The following is a 19,471-nucleotide window of genomic DNA, read 5'->3' on the forward strand; positions in this document are numbered from 1 at the left end:
TTCCTCACATTTTTTTTTTTTTTGAAGGGGAAGGGAAATTATTTTTACACTTGTTCCTTTATTTATATGAGACCTGTACTTTACACTTGCTACTCTGCTTGGTTTTGCTCCCTTCAACCCTAATTGATTTTGCAGCATTTTTTTTTTTTTGACTCATCTGCTGAGAGAATTTTTAAAAAACAAAAACTCAAGAAAACTTCCAACTAACAACTCAGAGCAAAGTAAACTGAGACAAAATGGGTGGGGGGAGTGGAATTGCTGCCAAAAAAAAATAATCTGTCAAGTGAAAATATTTTCTCCACCCAAAGTTTCACTCCAGAAGAGAGAGAGTCTGTTTGAGGGCATCTGGAGATTCAACCATCTGCATATTTTTGTAGGGGGAGAGGGCAAAGCAGGATTATCAAGAGACTCTGGGTGACATGCCCCTTCCTCACTCCCCTGTGAAACAGCAACTACCACCAGGGGGCCTATGGCAATTTTAATGCCCAGTGACCCACCCAGCCGGTTACCTGGTGGGGGCACCCCTTCCTATGTGAGAGGAATGTTCTGGTGCCTTGAAGTCCTTGTTCACCCCTCACTTCAGTGTTGTGTTTGCAAGTTGGTTGGTTGATTGATTGGTCGATTGGTTGGTTGATATGTTGGGATTTTTTTCCTTCATTTTGGGGATTTCCTTACTATCTTGCACAGCTCCTTCTCAGTTTCAGTGACTGTCACTTAGCCTGTAACACTTTTCTAAAAGCATGCACCTGAAAGAACTGTTTTAATGAGTAGATGTTCTGATTTCTTTTTTAAATTTCTTATGTATGTTTCCTTTTTTTAAAAAAAATGGTATTTCTACCTGGGGGAAAAAAATCAACCTTGCTTTGCATGTATTCTCTTTTCCTTCTGGTCTTCTGTTGAAGGTTCATTTAGATTAACTTGGTCTTTTCTTTTTTTTTCTTTTAAAAATATCATTTAAATCAATTTTTAGATTGAACTGGTCAAAAAATTAAGAATTTGGTCCTTAGAGCTTATATTACAATGTAGTCTTAATATCTATTAATAGAATCAACTTTTTTTTCACTTTGGGGAATAGCAAAAATTATTTAGCTTTTATAGCCCTTAAAAAAAATCTTCAAGATACTTCATACATGGTAAATTATTTTAAATAGCATGTTAAATGGGAAGATAGTTAACCATATCACACATATAAAAACTAATGAAAATTTGAGATGAATTGTCCAGGCTTGCAAAGGTGTATGTAGCCTTGTCCAAAAACTGCTTCTATTCTTAAACTATCCCTTAATACTATCCCTTGTGAAAGAGATAGGGACCAACACCTACCCTAAGTTCGACACTTTCTCATTATCTAAAAATAAAAATATTAAAGAAGGATTTTCCACAGTATTATAGTGTAAGTTTTAGAGGATGAAAAGCATAATCTCTGACCTAATAGATCATCATTTTCTGCTTGGTGCTAGTTGGATTCTTACTAAGCTTGTTCAGCTTGATATTCACAACATTCCTCTTCTTTTTAGGAATTTACATTCTCAGGTAAAGCAGACTACATGTCAAGCACAGCCTATTAATACAGAAATCACACAGGCTTATTTAGATCAATGAGATAGGGATGGGAGTAAAAGGAACCTCATTTTTAAGGTTTACCTGCTCCTTTATTTTGCATTTTCTCATAATTGTGATTTTTTCATTTGGTTATGGCAAGAGAAGGGGCAATTATCAAAAAAGTTATTTAGTGGAGGTAAAATTGCCTATCCTAAAACCTCATTAATGAAGTAAGTGTTTGGGGAAAGTACTTAAGATTCCTCTAACAAAAATGGAAAACCTAAGACAACTAATTATCCTTTTAGTGTTGTAAGTAGCATATATCAATGTTTCTTAAATTGTGGGTCAGGACCTCATATGGGGTTGCATAACTGAATATGGGGGTTGTGAAATTATGATTTATTATCAGTAAAAATTATTTGCATAGCTGTTTTAAATACCTATATATATGGTTTCGTGGAAAAATTTCTTAGACACAAAGGGGAAATGGGTGGAAAAATTAAAGAAACTCTACCACATATCACGGCATATATCAACTTTTAAATGTTTTAGTCCTTTACACATTAAGGCTAAAAATAACTTTCTCCTCCTAAATCCTTAATCCATTAATTATTCCATTTAACTTTCAGTGGATAGCCTGGGAATTTTGGTAATCACTTCCCAATATTTAAGCAATACATTAGGAAAAATATGTCCAAAAAACAGTAAGAAAGCAAGAGTTAATCTATAAAGTGAATATAGGCCTGTGTACTGGATCAACTTTTATATACATACATACATGATATGTATATAAACACAGAATGCATATATAAATTTCTCTACACCTGTCAACATACTCATATATACATACATAACACATATAGTTTCATTATTTATAGGTATGTGTATTAGATACATATGTTGTGTTGTATACATAACTACAACTACATATCCTACAGAAGCTGATATATTTTAATAATAGAGAAAATTGTGCCTTAAAATTCAGAGTTTTATATAACTGAAGAAACTTTACAGAGCATCTAGTGCAGTGCCCTCTTTTTGCAGTCACGAAATGAAGGCATAGACAGGTGAGACTAATCTCCAAATTTCATACAAGCCAGTAGGTACAAGAACTGAAATTTGAACTCAAGTCTTCTAACTTCAGTTCTCTTCTAAATATTTACCCCTTTACATATCCCATTGTTATACACTTGCTTGAAGATTAGATTAGAACACTATAAAATAAAACCAGAAGATGTAAATAAAATGTGAATGTTTTTAAAAGAAAATCTAGTTTAGTTTTACAATTATAAACTGTTCTATGGTTCCATTTTTATAAAAGCATAACAAAAATTATGCCAACATGATATCTTACATATTTTTGCTACAATCGAATTATATATTTTATTTTTTTCCTAGAAAATTTTTCTAAAGACATGTTTTTTGGGGAAATCTCCAGCAACAATTAAGTTAATTATAGCAATGGAGCACATTTAAAAAGCATGATGTAATGGAAAGAACTTTGAGCTGACAGAAAACCTAGGTTCTAACCCAGGTTCTACCATTAACTTTCTGGGTAACTGTTAGCAAGTTGCTAAATCTGTCTGGAACTTCATTCCTCATCTCTAAAAGGAAGTAGGAGTAGCTAGATCTCTAAGATCTTTTCTAACCCTGATATTCAATCATTTACAAATCTGTCTTTAATGGTAGACCAAAATTAGTTAAAAGTAAATGAATTTTGTAATCAGGATACCAGGGTCCCATAATTTTAAGTAAAATTGAATACATTATTGTCAATACACTGACCGATCCCTACCAATACTCTTAGATGTCATACTCCACATTGATAGTTGAAGATCATAAAAGTATCCCCTAATGGCTATTTTCTGAACCTCAACTCTTATTAGACATATTTGGGGAACTTTTACAATATCCTCAGTGCCTATGTTATGTTATCCTCTTGAGGCTTTGAGGTAGGGATATCAGTCTCTCATTCAGTTCTTCATTTATACATTAGCTTTTAAAACACATTAGAAGAGGGAGGTGATAGGATTTTAAATAGTTTCAGGGTAAGAAAACAGGGTAGGAAAGTTTTTCTCAGATTGAAGTTTAATAATACAAAACCAAAATCTTTTTAATACTATGTTTGAATTCAGGGGACAAATGATCCTAGCTTACACATTTTTAGAATGTTGTTACTAGTAAATTTCCAACAGATCCAAGTGAACTATTTTTTTAAATGATCTTATATCCAGGGCCTTAAAAGACAATTTTGTGAAACCACAAAATCTTGAACAAATCTTGTACTCAGAGGATCACTGGTAGGATATCAGAAGCAAAGAAATTTGATTTCTGTGGATAAGGAATTTCTACATCATCATCATTTCTACAGCAATTCAGTTATTGAAGGGGAAGTACTACCATTATGTATATAATGGTAGTACATGATTCCATGGCAATGATGAAAGGTGAAAGAAGCATCAGTCAAGATATATTTTAAGAGCCACTAATTTCTGCTTCCTCCTCCCTCCCATATCTTTTCTAATAATAATAGCTATATGTTGCTTTAAGGTTTACAAAAAACTTCACATACATTATTCCATTTACTTGCATAGCAACCTGAGAAGTGAATAATATGTGCATTTTTCATAGATGAGGAAGCTAAATCTGAGTGACTTCATGATTTCACAGCTAGGAAATACCACAAACAGGATTGAATCAAGGTCTGTCGACTTCGGTACAGCCCTCTTGCCCCTCAGACTAGAAATGCATTTGCAAAAGGAAATAGAAAAATGATGGACATTTTTCCACTCCTTTCCTCCACTCAGAAACTTAGACCCATTCCACTGTAAAGTGTGGGACAGAAATACAAGCCCATACACACAATCAGTAAGAACTTTAGGGATATTATGATGACAGCCCTTTGGCAAAGATCCAGCTAGTATGGCTGAAGAAGGATGGTAATTTTATCCCTTGGGTATCTATGCTCCAAGACTTAATTTTTACAAAGTTATATGTAATATATTCTATTCCTGTCAAAAGTATACTGGCTTTTTTTTCTCCTACCATGGGTTATTTTTTTTAAGAGAAATAAAGGGGAAGGACTCAGCATAATGTTTTCTGTCTTTTGTATTATATACCTAGTGAGATAAGCTTATCTTGCAGCATTGGCTGCCACCACGTGCCAACAGTGCTATGCTGCATGATATATATCTGCTGCCAGTGCACATATAGCATCTTGGGACTCTGGGAGCCTATTAGGTAAACCACAAACCTTGTATGAAAACAAAATGGTAAGCAATGGATTTCCAGATGTTGTTTGCCAAGGAATAGACACAGAAAAAATATTTTTTAAAGTATTAACAGCACATCAAGAAATTAAGTCATTTGGTACCCATCCCATACTTTCTTAGAACTGCTTTTAGATTTAGATACCTCTATTGCACTCAATGGAATATCAGCCATCGCTTTTAAAATCATGAAATAATCGTTTTTTTAGATAAACACACACCCATACACACAATCAACTACAGTCATATTTTTTCTAGAATTCCTCAAAATCATGTTGTCCTTAGCTTTCTAATATCAGTCTCCAGAAGAACAATGTTCTGTCAGAGAAAAAAAAAAAGAAGATAAGCCTGTGCCATCAATAAATCTTTCAGAATGAACCAAAGACTAGTAATGGAACCATTTTTAAGGCTTCTTAAACACCATTCTAAAGCTGTACGGACTTGTTGTTGTGCTGCTATTGTTGAAAAAGGTGACTGAGATGAGTAACGGAGGTCTGAAGGAAAAGCCAGACTCCGTTCTCTGAATATCTGTGTATGACTCTAGGTCGTGGTAGCCATGGTGCAGACTAACAACTGACTTCCTCCTGGTCAGCATCACATCTTGTCCCCTCTCCTTTTGTAGAGTGAAAGTAGCAGCAGTAGCAATATCTCCACCATGCTGGTGACACACGATTACACGGCAGTGAAGGAGGATGAGATCAATGTCTATCAAGGAGAGGTCGTGCAAATTCTAGCCAGCAACCAACAGAACATGTTTTTGGTGTTCCGAGCCGCCACTGACCAATGTCCCGCAGCAGAGGGCTGGATTCCCGGCTATGTCCTGGGGCATACCAGTGCAGTCATCATAGAGAATCCTGATGGCACTATGAAGTGAGTATCTTTCTAATCCCGTAAAAGGGGGGTGGAAGGAAAATAGGAGCATAGGAAGCCAGTGAGGTTACTGACAAAGTAGGAATTACATTTGAAAAAAATTTGCTTGTTAGTGCAAGATACACTTCTCATTGTGATATATAGTCTGGAAAATAGTGAAAGTCTGTAGAGGTCTACAGCATCTTCAGGTTGGTGAAGCACTTCTCTTGGAACAACTCTATGGAGTCAAGAAGCAAATATTATAGTCATTTTATAAATGAGGAAATTGAGTTTCACATAAGTTAAATGACCTGTGATTACACAGTTAATAGGAATTACATTGGGGGGGGGGGGGAACTGGGGGTCTGTTAGTACAAGATAAAATTCTAATTGTGATATATAATTTGGGAAACAGCATACAGTCTCTGCAGAGGTGATGTTAATAATTTACATCGATAGCACTTTCACGTTGGTGAAGCACTTCTCTTGGAACAACTATGGAGTCAGGAATGCAAATATTATTTTCATTTTATAGATGAGGAAATTGAGTTTCACATAAGTTAAATGATCTATCTATGATCACACAGTTAATAAATATCACATCCTGGTTCAAATTTAATGTTCATAACTCAAGAATCAGTGTATTTGTCCCAAAAAATTGATCTGTCTACTAGAAAATACTTACTCTGCATTCAGAAGTGAATAGATTTTTCATTTCATCCAAAAAAAAAAGTTTCAGATCACAGTCTTCATTCATTCAACAAGCATTGATTAAGCTTTTAATATGTGCCAACCACTATTCTTGTTCTCTTCATGAAAAACAGCACAAATGCAGATAATATAAAACACAAAGTACCATCTTGTGGAAAGAGGATTGGGACAGGCCTTTTGGGGGGCAGCTAGATGGTACAGTGGATAGAGCATGTGACATCAGAAGAACCTGAGTTCAAATCTGGCCTCAGACACTTAACATATTCTAGCTGTGTGATTCTGAGCAACCCCCAATTGCCTCAGCCCAAAAAAAAAAAAAAAAAAAACCTTTTTGCTGTTAGGAGGTTGAATTTGAGCTGAAACTTGAAGATGTTTGGGGATTCTGGAAGGCATATACATGTGAGAAGAGAAAGAATGTATTTCAGGCATGAGCAACAGCCTAATACCAAGACACACTATATGGGGAAGAGCAAACAGTTTTCATTTTATCCTAGAAGAAAATTACTCCGTCCAGTGCCATTAAAAATGTTAATGCATGTTCTAATGTTATATAACAAGTCTGAGGAGGTGATGTTTGATGGATGACTACGGTAAAGATACTGGGTCTACAATTTATTCATGAAAATAAGCCACCTTGGTCAATCTCAATAATTAGACATTTGGAAATCTATCAATGGCTATGGTAACTATAATTTTAAGCAAAAAAGGAACTTTGGTCTCTGGCTTCATTATAGCAATAATGAAACCTCTTTCTTTCCCAACTTTCTCTGAAGCACTATGCCACTGTAGAGAATTAGCCATGTGGAATTTCTTGCTTGGTCCCATAAAATATAAGCATAAATAGGTCTTTAAAGATGAAAAAACAATCATCTTCTAATAGATAAATGAACAGACTTTTTAAATGATCAGTCTCTACAGTGTTCATTGCAATTATGTTACCAACTAAATGCAGTCATGCTTCCATACAGTTTGGACTATTGTCATAATACTATAGTATTTCTTTTTTTTTTAATAACTTTTTATTGACAGAACCCATGCCAGGGTAATTTTTTACAACGTTATCCCTTACACTCACTTCTGTTCCAACTTTTCCCTTCCCTCCCTCCACCCTCTCCCCCAGATGGCAAGCAGTCCTATACATGTTAAATATGTCACAAAACTTGTTCTTTTGTCCCACAACATTCCTAGGTTTCTGTGAGCTGCTTTATCTTTTATTTTGATCAGCATAATTTTTTCAGTCTATGATCATATTTTTTTTTATTTTTATCATTTTTATTTTCCCAAAAGGAAAATAATTCCATTCGTAGGCCTTTTTGCATCTTAATTTTTAAAATTTCAACTTCTATTTTATATGCTTTTTGAATATGAGACTGATAATGTGGAATTCTTGAAATTTTGCTGTTTTTCTATTAGAGAAAAATTATTTAATTGAGTGCTTTTTGCTTAGTTCTTACTTGTCAGTTTAATATTTTTCTTCTACAATTGTTTCTCTTAGTCAAAGATTCTTTGGAATCTTTAACATGTTTAAAAAGGAAACAGTATTTAACAGAACATTTTATTTTCTTCTAGGAAGTCAACATCTTGGCACACAGCACTCCGTTTAAGGAAAAAATCTGAGAAAAAAGATAAAGACGGCAAAAGGGAAGGCAAATTAGAAAATGGTTACCGCAAATCACGAGAAGGACTTACCAACAAAGTTTCTGTGAAGGTCAGTGAAAATATCTTGGGGAAGTTCTGAATGTTCTTCCAAATGCATACTCAACATTTAATTTAAGAGATTAATCAAGTCAAGCAAAAGACAGCTAAGAATATACAGTTGATAAATTAGCTGCATTGTAGCAACCATAACCCTTTCGAATTTTCACCAGATGCCATTGTCAGAAAAACTACAGTCTATTCCATAAGGTCTAGTCTGCTACTTTATCTTCTTCCTTTACTCCTCCTTCCATCTTTCCATTACCTTCCTTCTCCCCTTTTTTCTTTTTTCCTTCCTATGCCTTAAGCTTTGCCATTGGTGTTGCTTTAGCTTTTCCACAGTATTTTTATACACACACACACACACACAAATGTACACACACATGTGTATGTATGTATATATAATGTATGTGTATAATTTTTTACATATGTGGATATATATAGATATAGATATGTGTGAGAAATACTGCTGGCCACCCTTTTATGAATAGGTTATAGATAGTAATCCTCATTACTATGTGCATATAATCAGAGAAAACAAATATCTACATTATTCATGTCCAAACTGACAACTAAGAAGATGCCATCAGCTAGGGAATAGTTGAACAAATTACAGTATATGTGTATAATAAAGTATTGTTGTGTCCTAAGAAATTATGAAAAGAACAATTTAAAAGGAGACTTATTTGAACTGATACAGAGTAAAATTAGTAAATGGAAAATAATTTATACCATAATAATAGTACATTTAAAAAAAAAAAAAACACGCTTATTAAGTTAAGGATCACTTTTCTGCTTGAGGTGAAACAAAAACCCTGCAAAAACAAAATATAACATTTGTGTAGCATTAAACTTCCACATTATGTTTTAAAATAATCAAAAACATTTTTATTTCTAGGTCAAATTCCTCATTTTTATGTCTATAGGAAATAATTATAGTATAGGAACTGAAATCAATGGTCCTTAAAATAATCCATTCTTTGAATTAAAATTGTTTTGTTTTGTTTTCTGTTTCAGCTTCTTAATCCCAACTACATTTATGATGGTAAGTTGCATTGTTCATTTCTAGAATTCATTATATTTGATGGGAAGAGAGTTTCTGGATCATTGAAGTGTCCTAAAAGGGTATTTTCTTTTCTGGAATTTAGGACATGCATAGTTATTTGAATTAAATATCCTCATTCTTTTGCTTCGGGGCAGGGGAGTCATAAGGAGAATATGGAATAACTAGGTAGTTCACTGGTAATCAGTTTGTTCTTTCTGCTTTTCAGTTCCCCCAGAATTTATAATACCATTGAGTGAGGTAACGTGTGAGACAGGAGAGACCGTTGTTCTTAGATGTAGAGTTTGTGGTCGCCCCAAAGCTTCAATAATTTGGAAGGGCCCCGAACACAACACATTGAGCAGTAATGGACGCTACAGCATCTCATACAGGTATGCAATTCTTAATCTCATGTTAGCTTCACTTAGTAAGGGAAATGTGTGATAGAATATGAATAAGAAAAAAAAATACCTGTGTTCACTGTATTTATCTGATTATAGGAAGGATCTATAGAAGTAGCAGTTAGTTGCCCAATGCCTGAGAAGTTCAGTCACTTGCCCATAATCATTTAGCTAATAAGTGGCAGGATTTGAGACCAGTCTTCCCAAACTGGGGGGCAAACTCTCCATCAGAGCTCACTGCCCCTCCATTTGGGTGGTGCATCTGTGTGTGTTTGTGTGCACCCATGTACACACATACACTCACAACCTGTACTGATTTTCTGATGATCTCAAATGGACATGGAGGAAAAATAAGGATGAGTTACAGGGTTTCCAGTGTCTGCTTCGTGACAAAAATTCTAATATGTGCATTGCTGTGTTTGGCAGTGATTTAGGAGAGGCCACTCTGAAAATAATCGGTGTGACCACAGAAGATGATGGTATCTACACTTGTATAGCTGTGAATGACATGGGTTCAGTATCATCATCAGCCAGTCTGAGAGTTCTAGGTAAGCTACACAAATGTTGGCTAGAATTTCTGAAGCTTTTTTAGGTTTTTCAGAGTGAAGATGTTTGCCATTCTCTCTCTATACAAGTAGGCCAGCCTACATTATAAGCCTGGCTAGTCACTTGTGTGGTTTAATTAAAGAAATACAATAATGTCCTGTTTGTCTGGAAAGATAACTAATTGCCTGAAAATTCACAAAATGAAGTCATGAAAGGACTAGAAGAAGGTTAGGCAATTTCTTTTTTTTTTTTTTTTTTTTTTTTTGATTTGTGGGTTTTGGGGTTTTTGTTTTTATTTTTCTTTGAAAGGCAATTGGGGTCAGGTGATTTGCCCAGGGACACAGTGCATAAGTAGTAAGTGTCTGAGACTGGATTTGAATTCAGGTCCTCTTGACTCCAGGATCAGTACTCTATCCACTGTACCATTTAGCTGCTTCAAGGTGATCTGTAGAGCAGTGGATAGAGCACCAGTCCTGAAGTCTGGAGAACCCGAGTTCAAATCTGATCTCAGACACTTCACACTTCCTAGCTGTGTGACCCTGGGCAAGTCACTTTACCCCAATTGCCTCAGCAAAAATAAAAATAAAATAAAATAAAGTGGCTTTTCCTGTTCTTACAAAATCTTGGGGATGGTGGGCCCAATGAAACAGCTGGGTGGCTACTGTCCCAAGTAGTGGAGAGATGGATGTGGAGAAAGTGACATGCTTAGAGGGAACCAGGAGTCTAGATTAATGATCCTTGGATTAGAACAACAAAGGCAGAGGTTTTATCTCTATAATGCCACTGTTAAAATATACCACTCTTAACCCAGTCTTTTTTCTGTTATTAAGGTTAAATTAACAGGTGTTTGATAAGTCTTAAAAGAAAGACAGATGAATGAACAAATCAAAAGCCTTTATTTAACATCTATCAATTCTGTATGGGCTAAGCACTATGAAATGCTAGGAATACAGAGACAAAAGTAAGATAGTACTTGCCTTCAGGATGCTTACATTCTTAATAAGATATGTTCCTGTCCTCAAAAAAAGTATTAGTATATTACTTTTTCACATTAACTAATAAACCATGGATCAAAAGGTGTAAGATATTTGTTGGTTTCAGTAGCATAATGGGCTGTGAAATTTGGCAGTGAAAAAGCCTAAATAATGGTGGGTGGGACCCAGCAAGAAGAACCATAGAAAGTTGGGATCCCTTGGAAAAAGAAACACTGAATAAAAATAGTACTTATTCTATAGTGTGTATCATATTTATTATATAGTTGTTCTAGTCTGTCTTATAAGGGGTGTCCCAAAAGTCTTCCAGCACTTTTAATCTATTAAAACTTTAAGCTACTTAAATTTCCAAACTGCCCTGGAACTTTTGGTACACCTTGTCTATGAAACTGAAAGCTCTCATTTGATAGATATATCTGGCCTGTTTTAGGTCTAAGGGAGCCAATTGTTTACAAGAGAACCAGTATTCTTAATGGCCTGTAAGTGGCACAAATGGTAACTTCCAACAAAAAACTAAAATAAAATGCAAATTTGGGGGTATTAATACTCCACACACCCCTCAGTTATGATTCTGGGAAGGGCCTTCATTCAGACACAAATTAAAGAAATGGAATGGCTCTAAGTGCCTTTCACCTAGATAATTTAAATTCTATAAATCTAAGCAATGCAGAAAGATGGTTTTAGGCAAGCACATGTATGTGTGGAAGAGATACCTAACTGAACCTCGAGCTGCTACAAGTTGGTTTGAGGTATTTTTCCCATTTTATAAAATGTCTTATACCAAAACAAAAAAACAAAACAAAACAAAACAAAACAAAACAAAAAAAAAAAAAAAAAAAAAAAAAAAAAACAAACAAAAAAAAAACCTACTCTAGCTAAGTAACCCTGAACTAGTCACTTAACCCCAATTGCTTCAGCAAAACAAAAAGCAAACAAACAAAAAAAACTACCATGTTCATCACTCTCAGCATCTTGGTTTTTCTTTCCTTTCCTTTCTTTTTCTTTTTTTTAAGAAGACATTTAGCTACCTGCATGATTATGTAGCCAGATCATCCATTGCTATGATCTCCTTGGCTGAAATGTCACTTTATTTATTGGTATACTGCAGGATAGAAGCTATATTCTCTCTCTATAGAAACTTGCATGATGATAAATCAGCTTTCTTGGGTTCAAATCTGTGTATCTATCCCCACTCTCTAAATAGAATTTTTCTCACATCACCAATTGTCTAATAGACATTTCCAACTGGATGTGCCACAGACATCAAAGATTCAAATCATGCATATATTTCTCCAAGAAAACAACTTTTCGATATCTGTTGAAAGAACCACCATCCTTTCAGTAACCCCCAGTATGGAGGCACTAACACTCCAAAACCCTAAGCTATGATTCTGTTAAAAGCCCTCATTATACACAAACTAAGAATTAGAATGCCTCTGATTTTTTTCCCTCTTCTCCCAATAAAATGTAAATTCCTTGAAGACCAGAATAGTTTCATTTTTTTATTTTTATCTTCAATGCCTGGCACCCAAAAAGGGCTTAATAAATGTTTTTTGAACTGAAAGAAAATTATTATATTTTTAAAGTATTTCATATGGCAGTACTTAGGAGAGAAAGTTCAGTTAAAATTAATCACATAATAAAATTGCATTAGGATCTACAGTATTGGTGGTTCCATCTGATTAATTGGATAAAAAGCTACAAAGATAAATGAACTATTAACAATTACTCATTGCATTAGAGAGCAACACTATACCAGGCCACCTCATTCCCCAGTCAGATGATGATGTGAGACAGGAATAATTAGGAATTGACAGGATTTGAAGCTTTCGTACTACATAAAGAATAATGAATATATTCCTTTTATTTTTAGGTCCAGGAAGTGATGGGATCATGGTAATTTGGAAAGACAACTTTGATTCCCTCTACAGTGAAGTGGCTGAGCTTGGCAGGTATGATATAAGAACTTCCTGAAATACAAGAAACATTCTGTAAAATTTAGCAAATCAAGCCACTTATTTGGCTTAACCTAAATGTAATATTCTACACTATCCTACAATCAACTATTAATTATGTTGTAGTATATTTTAAATTAAACTTATTATCATTTTCAATAATATATGTTTCAATAATATAACCTCTGAACAGCCCCAAAATGTTTTTGCATGTTGACTTGTGTTATAATTATAAATAAATGGGTTAATATAATCAAATCTTAGAGAGTAAGAAGTTTCCCATAGCAAATGCCCTAAAATAATCTTTTCTGTCATTGAAACTTTTTCTTAGGGGCAGGTTCTCTGTTGTTAAGAAATGTGATCAGAAAGGAACCAAGCGATCAGTAGCCACTAAGTTTGTGAACAAGAAGTTGATGAAAAGAGACCAAGTTACCCATGAACTTGGAGTGATGCAGAATCTCCAGCATCCCCTGCTAATTAGCCTCCTTGATACGTTTGAAACTTCCACCAGTTATGTCCTGGTCTTAGAGATGTACGTATGACCTGATATTCTTTACCACTTTCTAACACTTTGCTTTTAATGTTTTCTTGATTTTTTTTCCTCATAAATGATGGGAAGAAAAAAAAATAGACTCTTTCAAGACTCAACAGAATTCCTTAAATATATAACTTGGAAATAAAAATGAGGTTTAGAGCTTTCCTAAAACATAAACAAAAAATCTTATGAACAGTTTGACCAAGGACCATATGTATCTAACAAATTCTGTTGTCACACACCCTCTGCAGCCATTATAGACTGGTTCCCCACCATCCTGGTGACACAAGCCTGAATCCAGGTGGTTCTAAGCAGGCTTGAGTTCAGAGGGACCCTGGAAAGGTAACTCACCCCTGAATTATTGCTATGAGAAACACCCCTGAATTTGATAATCTCAAAATGTTCTACGGTCCAGTTGGTTTCATGTCTTATCTCAAATATAAGATCTAACTGTACTTGAGCCCCAGAATCAACTTCTTAAGACAATTTTTCCATTATTTTTCTTAAATGTTGGCTTTCTCAAAGAGAAAGAGCTTCAGTTGGTAAAGAATATCCAGCACTTTAGTTACTAGCTACTCCTGTCTTTCCATTTCTCTGTACATTTAACAAAATCTAGTGTTGGCAGTCTCCTGGTTCATAATTCAACATTATCCTGGACCGTGGCTTGTCATTTCTATCTCCATATTTCTCTCATCCAATCTTAATTTCCATTCACACAAATCCCACATTATTTAAAATCCTTTACAACCTGACACCATACTCTGTTTCCAGCTTCATTCTCCCCACACACTTTGCAATCCAACCAAGCTGTCTTTTCCCTGTTCTCATATATAACACTTCTATCTCCCATCTCCATGCCTCTGCATTATTCTTCCCATATGTCTGATATACTCCTCCTAGGATTCTATTCTCCATTGCCTTACTGCCTGCACTATCTTCTGTATGAAACCTTTCTTGATTCCCTCAACTGCTAATACCCTCCCTCCCAAACTCCTTTGTTATTAACTACTTTGTACATATTCATATGTATGCATTTTATATTAGTGATGCACATATTTCTGTATGTACTTATCTCCATTTAAATGAAAGCTCTTTGCAGAAAGAGACAGGCTCATTCTTTGTCCTTGTATCCCCAGTGACTGGTACATAGTAAATACTTAATATTTATTAATTGATTGATCAACAGTACGGACTGTAGGCAGGAAGGCCTAATCACGAAAAGTTGTAAGGGAGACCCAAAAAATCCAGGATATACTTTTTTTTTCATAATCCAAATAAAGAATTGTACATAGGAACAGTGTCATAGCAGATGTTTTTATACATCTAGGGCTGATCAAGGCCGTCTTCTAGACTGTGTTGTGCGATGGGGGAACCTCACTGAAGGGAAGATTAGAATGTATCTTGGAGAGATTCTGGAAGCTGTGCAGTACCTTCATAACTGCAGAATAGTACATCTGGACCTAAAGGTTAGTGAAATACAATGTTCTGGTGACTTGGGATAAAAATTTAGTTCTTATTAAATCACAGAGAGCAAGGTTGAAAAACTTGAAGCATCTATGCCATAACTACCATGGATTATTTATGTGCCTGTGAATATACACTTGCAATGGAGAGATAGAGTGTAGTTTTTGATATTGACATCATACTATGATATCATAGTAGACACATAGTTATAATATCAATATCTATATGTACCTTGCCTACATTACAAAAAATATACACTTTCTCTTGAACACAGTAATTTTGTAGACTAGGAACAATGGATCCTCCCTGTGTATGCTGAAAACCATTTTCTGGGACTGGCTTAGTGATCAAGCCACATCATTTCAAGCCTTTTGACATTTTAATTCATAAACTACCTAAAGTAGATTTTAAGAGGAACCTGTGATATGCTGAATTCTACTCAAAGATAAATAGTATTATTTCAGGGTTCCAGTATGACAGACATAGATAGACAGATTTTATTGTTAGTTAGAAAGCAAAACATCTTTGTCCTTCATTTGGATACATATTTGTGGTATTTCTCCCCCAGTACAAACATCCTATAGTCAATAAGCTGCTGAAAGCTAAGCTTTCCATCAAATGAATGAGAGATCCTAAATGTAAAAGGTAATTTTGGATTTGCCACAAATAGAGGGAATATTAAAACAAGGGAATTTTCCTTTGAGAAACTGAGGAAAAATCCTGGAGAAGTTAGCTTAAAACTACACTAAGACTTTTGGCATGCACTGTATTTCAGTTGATCAGTCCTGTGATCTCATTGATATAAGAGTAATACAGAATATGGTAATACATTGATAAGGATAAAACATAATATGCTTTTCAATGCCCATACAATTCACATTCCCTTGTCTAGGATTATAATTTTTTGGTAATGTAGGCAAGGTACATATAGATAGATATTGATATTATAACTATGTGTCTACTATGATATCATAGTATGATGTCAATATCAAAAACTACACTCTATCTCTCCATTGCAAGTGTATATTCACAGGCATATAAATAATCCATGGTAGTTATGGCATAGATGCTTCAGGTTTTTCAAAAAAATTCACTCACATTGGAACTCTTCCTCTCCTTGGCAATGTTAGGGGCTTCTGTGCTGAATAGGAAGAAAGACTTTTACCCTCCTCTTTAAGTAAATGGTTTTGATTATTCTTCTACCTCTCAACTGTAGTAGCATCTATCTTAACTTTCTATCTCCTGTTGTGCCTGATACACATAATTTATTAAATTGAATTGAGTTATAATAAAATTAACCTAGATGGGCATGAGGAAAGTGGAGAATTTTTTAGCACAGTAACTAAAGCATAGTACTTGGAGTCAGGAAAACCTGAAGTTAATTTTGACCTCAGACATTTACTAGCTCTGTGATCCTCAGCACGTAACTTAACATCTATCTGCCTTCATTAACTTCATCTGCAAAATAGGGATAATAATATCATCCACCTTCCAGAATTGTTGTGAAGCTCAAGCAAGTTAATATTTGTAGAATACTTTGCAAACTTTAAAGCAACATCTAAATGCTAACTATTTGGTAATGGCAGTGGAGGAGGATGGAGGAGTGGATGGTTGACTTTTCAAGTAATAGTTTCCTTCTTGTATTTTCTAGCCTGAAAACATTCTGGTGGATCAGAGCTTGGCTAAGCCAACAATAAAATTGGCTGATTTTGGAGATGCAGTCCAACTCAACACAACTTATTATATCCACCAGTTACTGGGGAACCCAGAATTTGCAGCTCCCGAAATCATCCTTGGGAATCCTGTCTCCCTTACCTCAGATACTTGGAGTATTGGAGTGCTCACGTACGTCCTTCTTAGTGGTGTATCTCCTTTCCTGGATGACAGTGTAGAAGAAACGTGCCTAAACATTTGCCGCTTAGACTTTAGTTTCCCAGATGACTACTTTAAAGGAGTTAGCCAGAAGGCCAAAGATTTTGTATGTTTCTTACTACGAGATGACCCTGCTCAGCGTCCTTCTGCTGCACTCTCCCTCCAGGATCAGTGGCTGCAGCTGGGCACTAACAACAGTGCTGATAGCCTTGATATATCAAGACTGACTTCTTTCATAGAGCGGCGAAAACACCAGAATGATGTTCGACCCATTCGTAGCATCAAAAACTTCTTACAGAGCAGGCTCTTGCCTAGGGTTTGACCTATCTTGAAGTTCTTTCTCATTCTCTTTCACCTGCCAATCAACTGTTAATTTGAATTTTGAGGAGGAAAAAAAAAAAAACAGCCAATCAGCTGCTAGTATGTTCATCGTGTGAAATTGCATTCCAAGTAAGCTGTGAGTAACAGTACTTGGGACTTATAGATGCAAGCTATGCTGGGGTGGAGGACTTTAACATTATACTCTGCAAAAAGGCAGATAGAGCATTGCTGTATCACAGTATTTTATTCAGGTTTCTGCAAAAAAAAAAAAAAAAAAAAAAAGATACTTTTTTTAAAAATGAACAGGAATAGAATTTTGCAAAATTAACATTTTCAAGATTTATTCAAGAAAAATAAATGCCTATGTTCAAACCACTGGTATTAATGAACAAAACAAAGACACATTATCTGGAGAAGACTCACCCAAATGGTTATCCATTAATTTGGCTTTCCATTTGCAACTTGGTTTCAACCGGGTCATAGAGCTTGTCCAGTTGCCTCGTCTATCTGTATCTTGCATAGCAATGCACTGAGACCAGATTTGTCTTTTGAGTGCATCCAACCTCAAACTTTTGCATACAAATAGAATGAATCGTTTTGCTCTGATAAAATGTAGGCCTTACTTGTATATAGACTGTTCCTGCCTTCAGTCTGTAATTCTCCCTCTCAACTTATCCTACCCCCTCAACATCCTAAATAGTGATATACCACTATTTAGGCCCTTCAGTTGGGGGTCAAAGTTTACTAGCCCATCAGAAAAAGGACTCCAAGGGCAGATCCAACTCCTGTCTCCCCCCACCGCTTCCCATATCCTACCAAACCCATCAATCAGATTGTTGAGCAGTATACAGCCAGATGAAAATACTGTAAATGCACTCATTGGGATTTTTCTGTTTGATTTCATATCATGTGCAATGTTGTGGCTTTAACATTTTATGCAACTATTTATGAGGACCTCTGTTGTAACTGTAATAAATATATAGAAAAAGCACATACTTAGTACGGTGAGCTTTATGGTTTTGTGTGTGTGACTAAAGGGGTTTTTTTTGGGGGTGGGGGTGGGCGAAGGGATTGTATCACTGTGCCATTAGTTTTTAAGATAGTTAACACATAGCAAAAATTCTTGTCAGTTTTGAGGACTGTAAAAAGTGATTTCATATTCCAAATCTAAAACTGGATAATAGGGTAACATTTTAAAATTTATTATACTATTATTCAAAATGCCAAAGTATTATTTTTCCCAAAATCAATCTTGACATTTAGTATTTTTTAATATTTTTGAATCTGTTTACTTTCTGTACAATAATTGGCTGAATTTTGTGTTCTTTGGTTAAGAAAGCCAATCAAGAGTCAGCCATCATGAGGCCAGAATCCAATGCCTATGTCACTGTGGCCAAGGTAATGGTGATGTTGGAGGTATTTTCAATGAAGAGGGATGTGCTTCTGGGCTACTTTGGATTTTCCTGGATGTCTTTTTATCTGTGACTGTGTGAAGTACAATAAATAGGAAACCAGCCTGCATCCCCAAGCCAGTTAGACATCTGGGTCTTGAGCCATAAACCAACTTAGTTAGCTTTGCAACTTCCAATGTATTTTATTTATTAGTTTTGTTGGGTTTTTTGTTTCTTCTTTGTAAAATTGTACAGAAACTTTTTAAGAGAAAAAATGAATTCAAAACTGGATGTGTATTCGTAACCTCATAACTTTTATTTGTGTATTATTTCTTTTATTATTTCAGTTAAATTTTTACATTATTTTGCATGTATATTTCTTTGTACAGAGACGTGTTTACACAGTATGATGTGATGTAAATATTTTATTTTGCCATCAGTTATTTTAAAAGATTAAACATATTTGACATATTTGCCTGATTTTTGTGTTAGGCCTTTTATTCAGCTTTATTTCATTAAAATTACACTGGACTAAACATTCCCAACCATTCTCAACCAGCACTGACCTTTTGATCCATAGTCATCTTTTGAGTACTTTTTGGGAATAATGTATGAACTCTCCTTTGAAGACCAAATCAACTCAGTTTATCAAATCCTCTTTCCTCACTCCATTTCTGAAAGCATTTCAAATTATTGATATTATCTTTAAGAAAGGGAAAAGGAAAGCATTTATAAAGTGCATACCATGTTCCAGGCACTGTGCTAAGCACTTTATAAATAAATATTATCTTACTTGATCCTCAGGACAACCTTGGGAGGTAAGTGCTATTATTTTCCCCATTTTACAATTAAAGAAACTTAGGTAAGAATAATTTGTGACTAGCCC

At 35.0% G+C, this 19,471-nt stretch overlaps 1 protein-coding gene across 2 annotated transcripts in view; it reads left to right on the forward strand.

Moving 5' to 3' along the window:
- Positions 1–19,065, forward strand: part of TRIO (trio Rho guanine nucleotide exchange factor) — a 485,555-nt gene extending 466,490 nt beyond the window's left edge. For both annotated transcript variants that reach the window (XM_051969858.1, XM_051969859.1), the window contains 9 exons: positions 5,434–5,681; positions 7,941–8,079; positions 9,084–9,111; positions 9,338–9,500; positions 9,936–10,057; positions 12,921–12,999; positions 13,334–13,534; positions 14,865–15,003; positions 16,653–19,065. In XM_051969858.1, the coding sequence (XP_051825818.1) occupies positions 5,434–5,681; positions 7,941–8,079; positions 9,084–9,111; positions 9,338–9,500; positions 9,936–10,057; positions 12,921–12,999; positions 13,334–13,534; positions 14,865–15,003; positions 16,653–17,195 (1,662 nt within the window). In that variant the 3' untranslated portion in view covers positions 17,196–19,065. The remainder of the gene's footprint in view (positions 1–5,433; positions 5,682–7,940; positions 8,080–9,083; positions 9,112–9,337; positions 9,501–9,935; positions 10,058–12,920; positions 13,000–13,333; positions 13,535–14,864; positions 15,004–16,652) is intronic.
- The last annotated feature ends 406 nt before the right edge of the window (positions 19,066–19,471 follow it).

This window comes from Antechinus flavipes, chromosome 1 (assembly GCF_016432865.1).
Source record: "Antechinus flavipes isolate AdamAnt ecotype Samford, QLD, Australia chromosome 1, AdamAnt_v2, whole genome shotgun sequence".
Classification (NCBI taxonomy): Eukaryota; Metazoa; Chordata; class Mammalia; order Dasyuromorphia; family Dasyuridae; genus Antechinus; species Antechinus flavipes.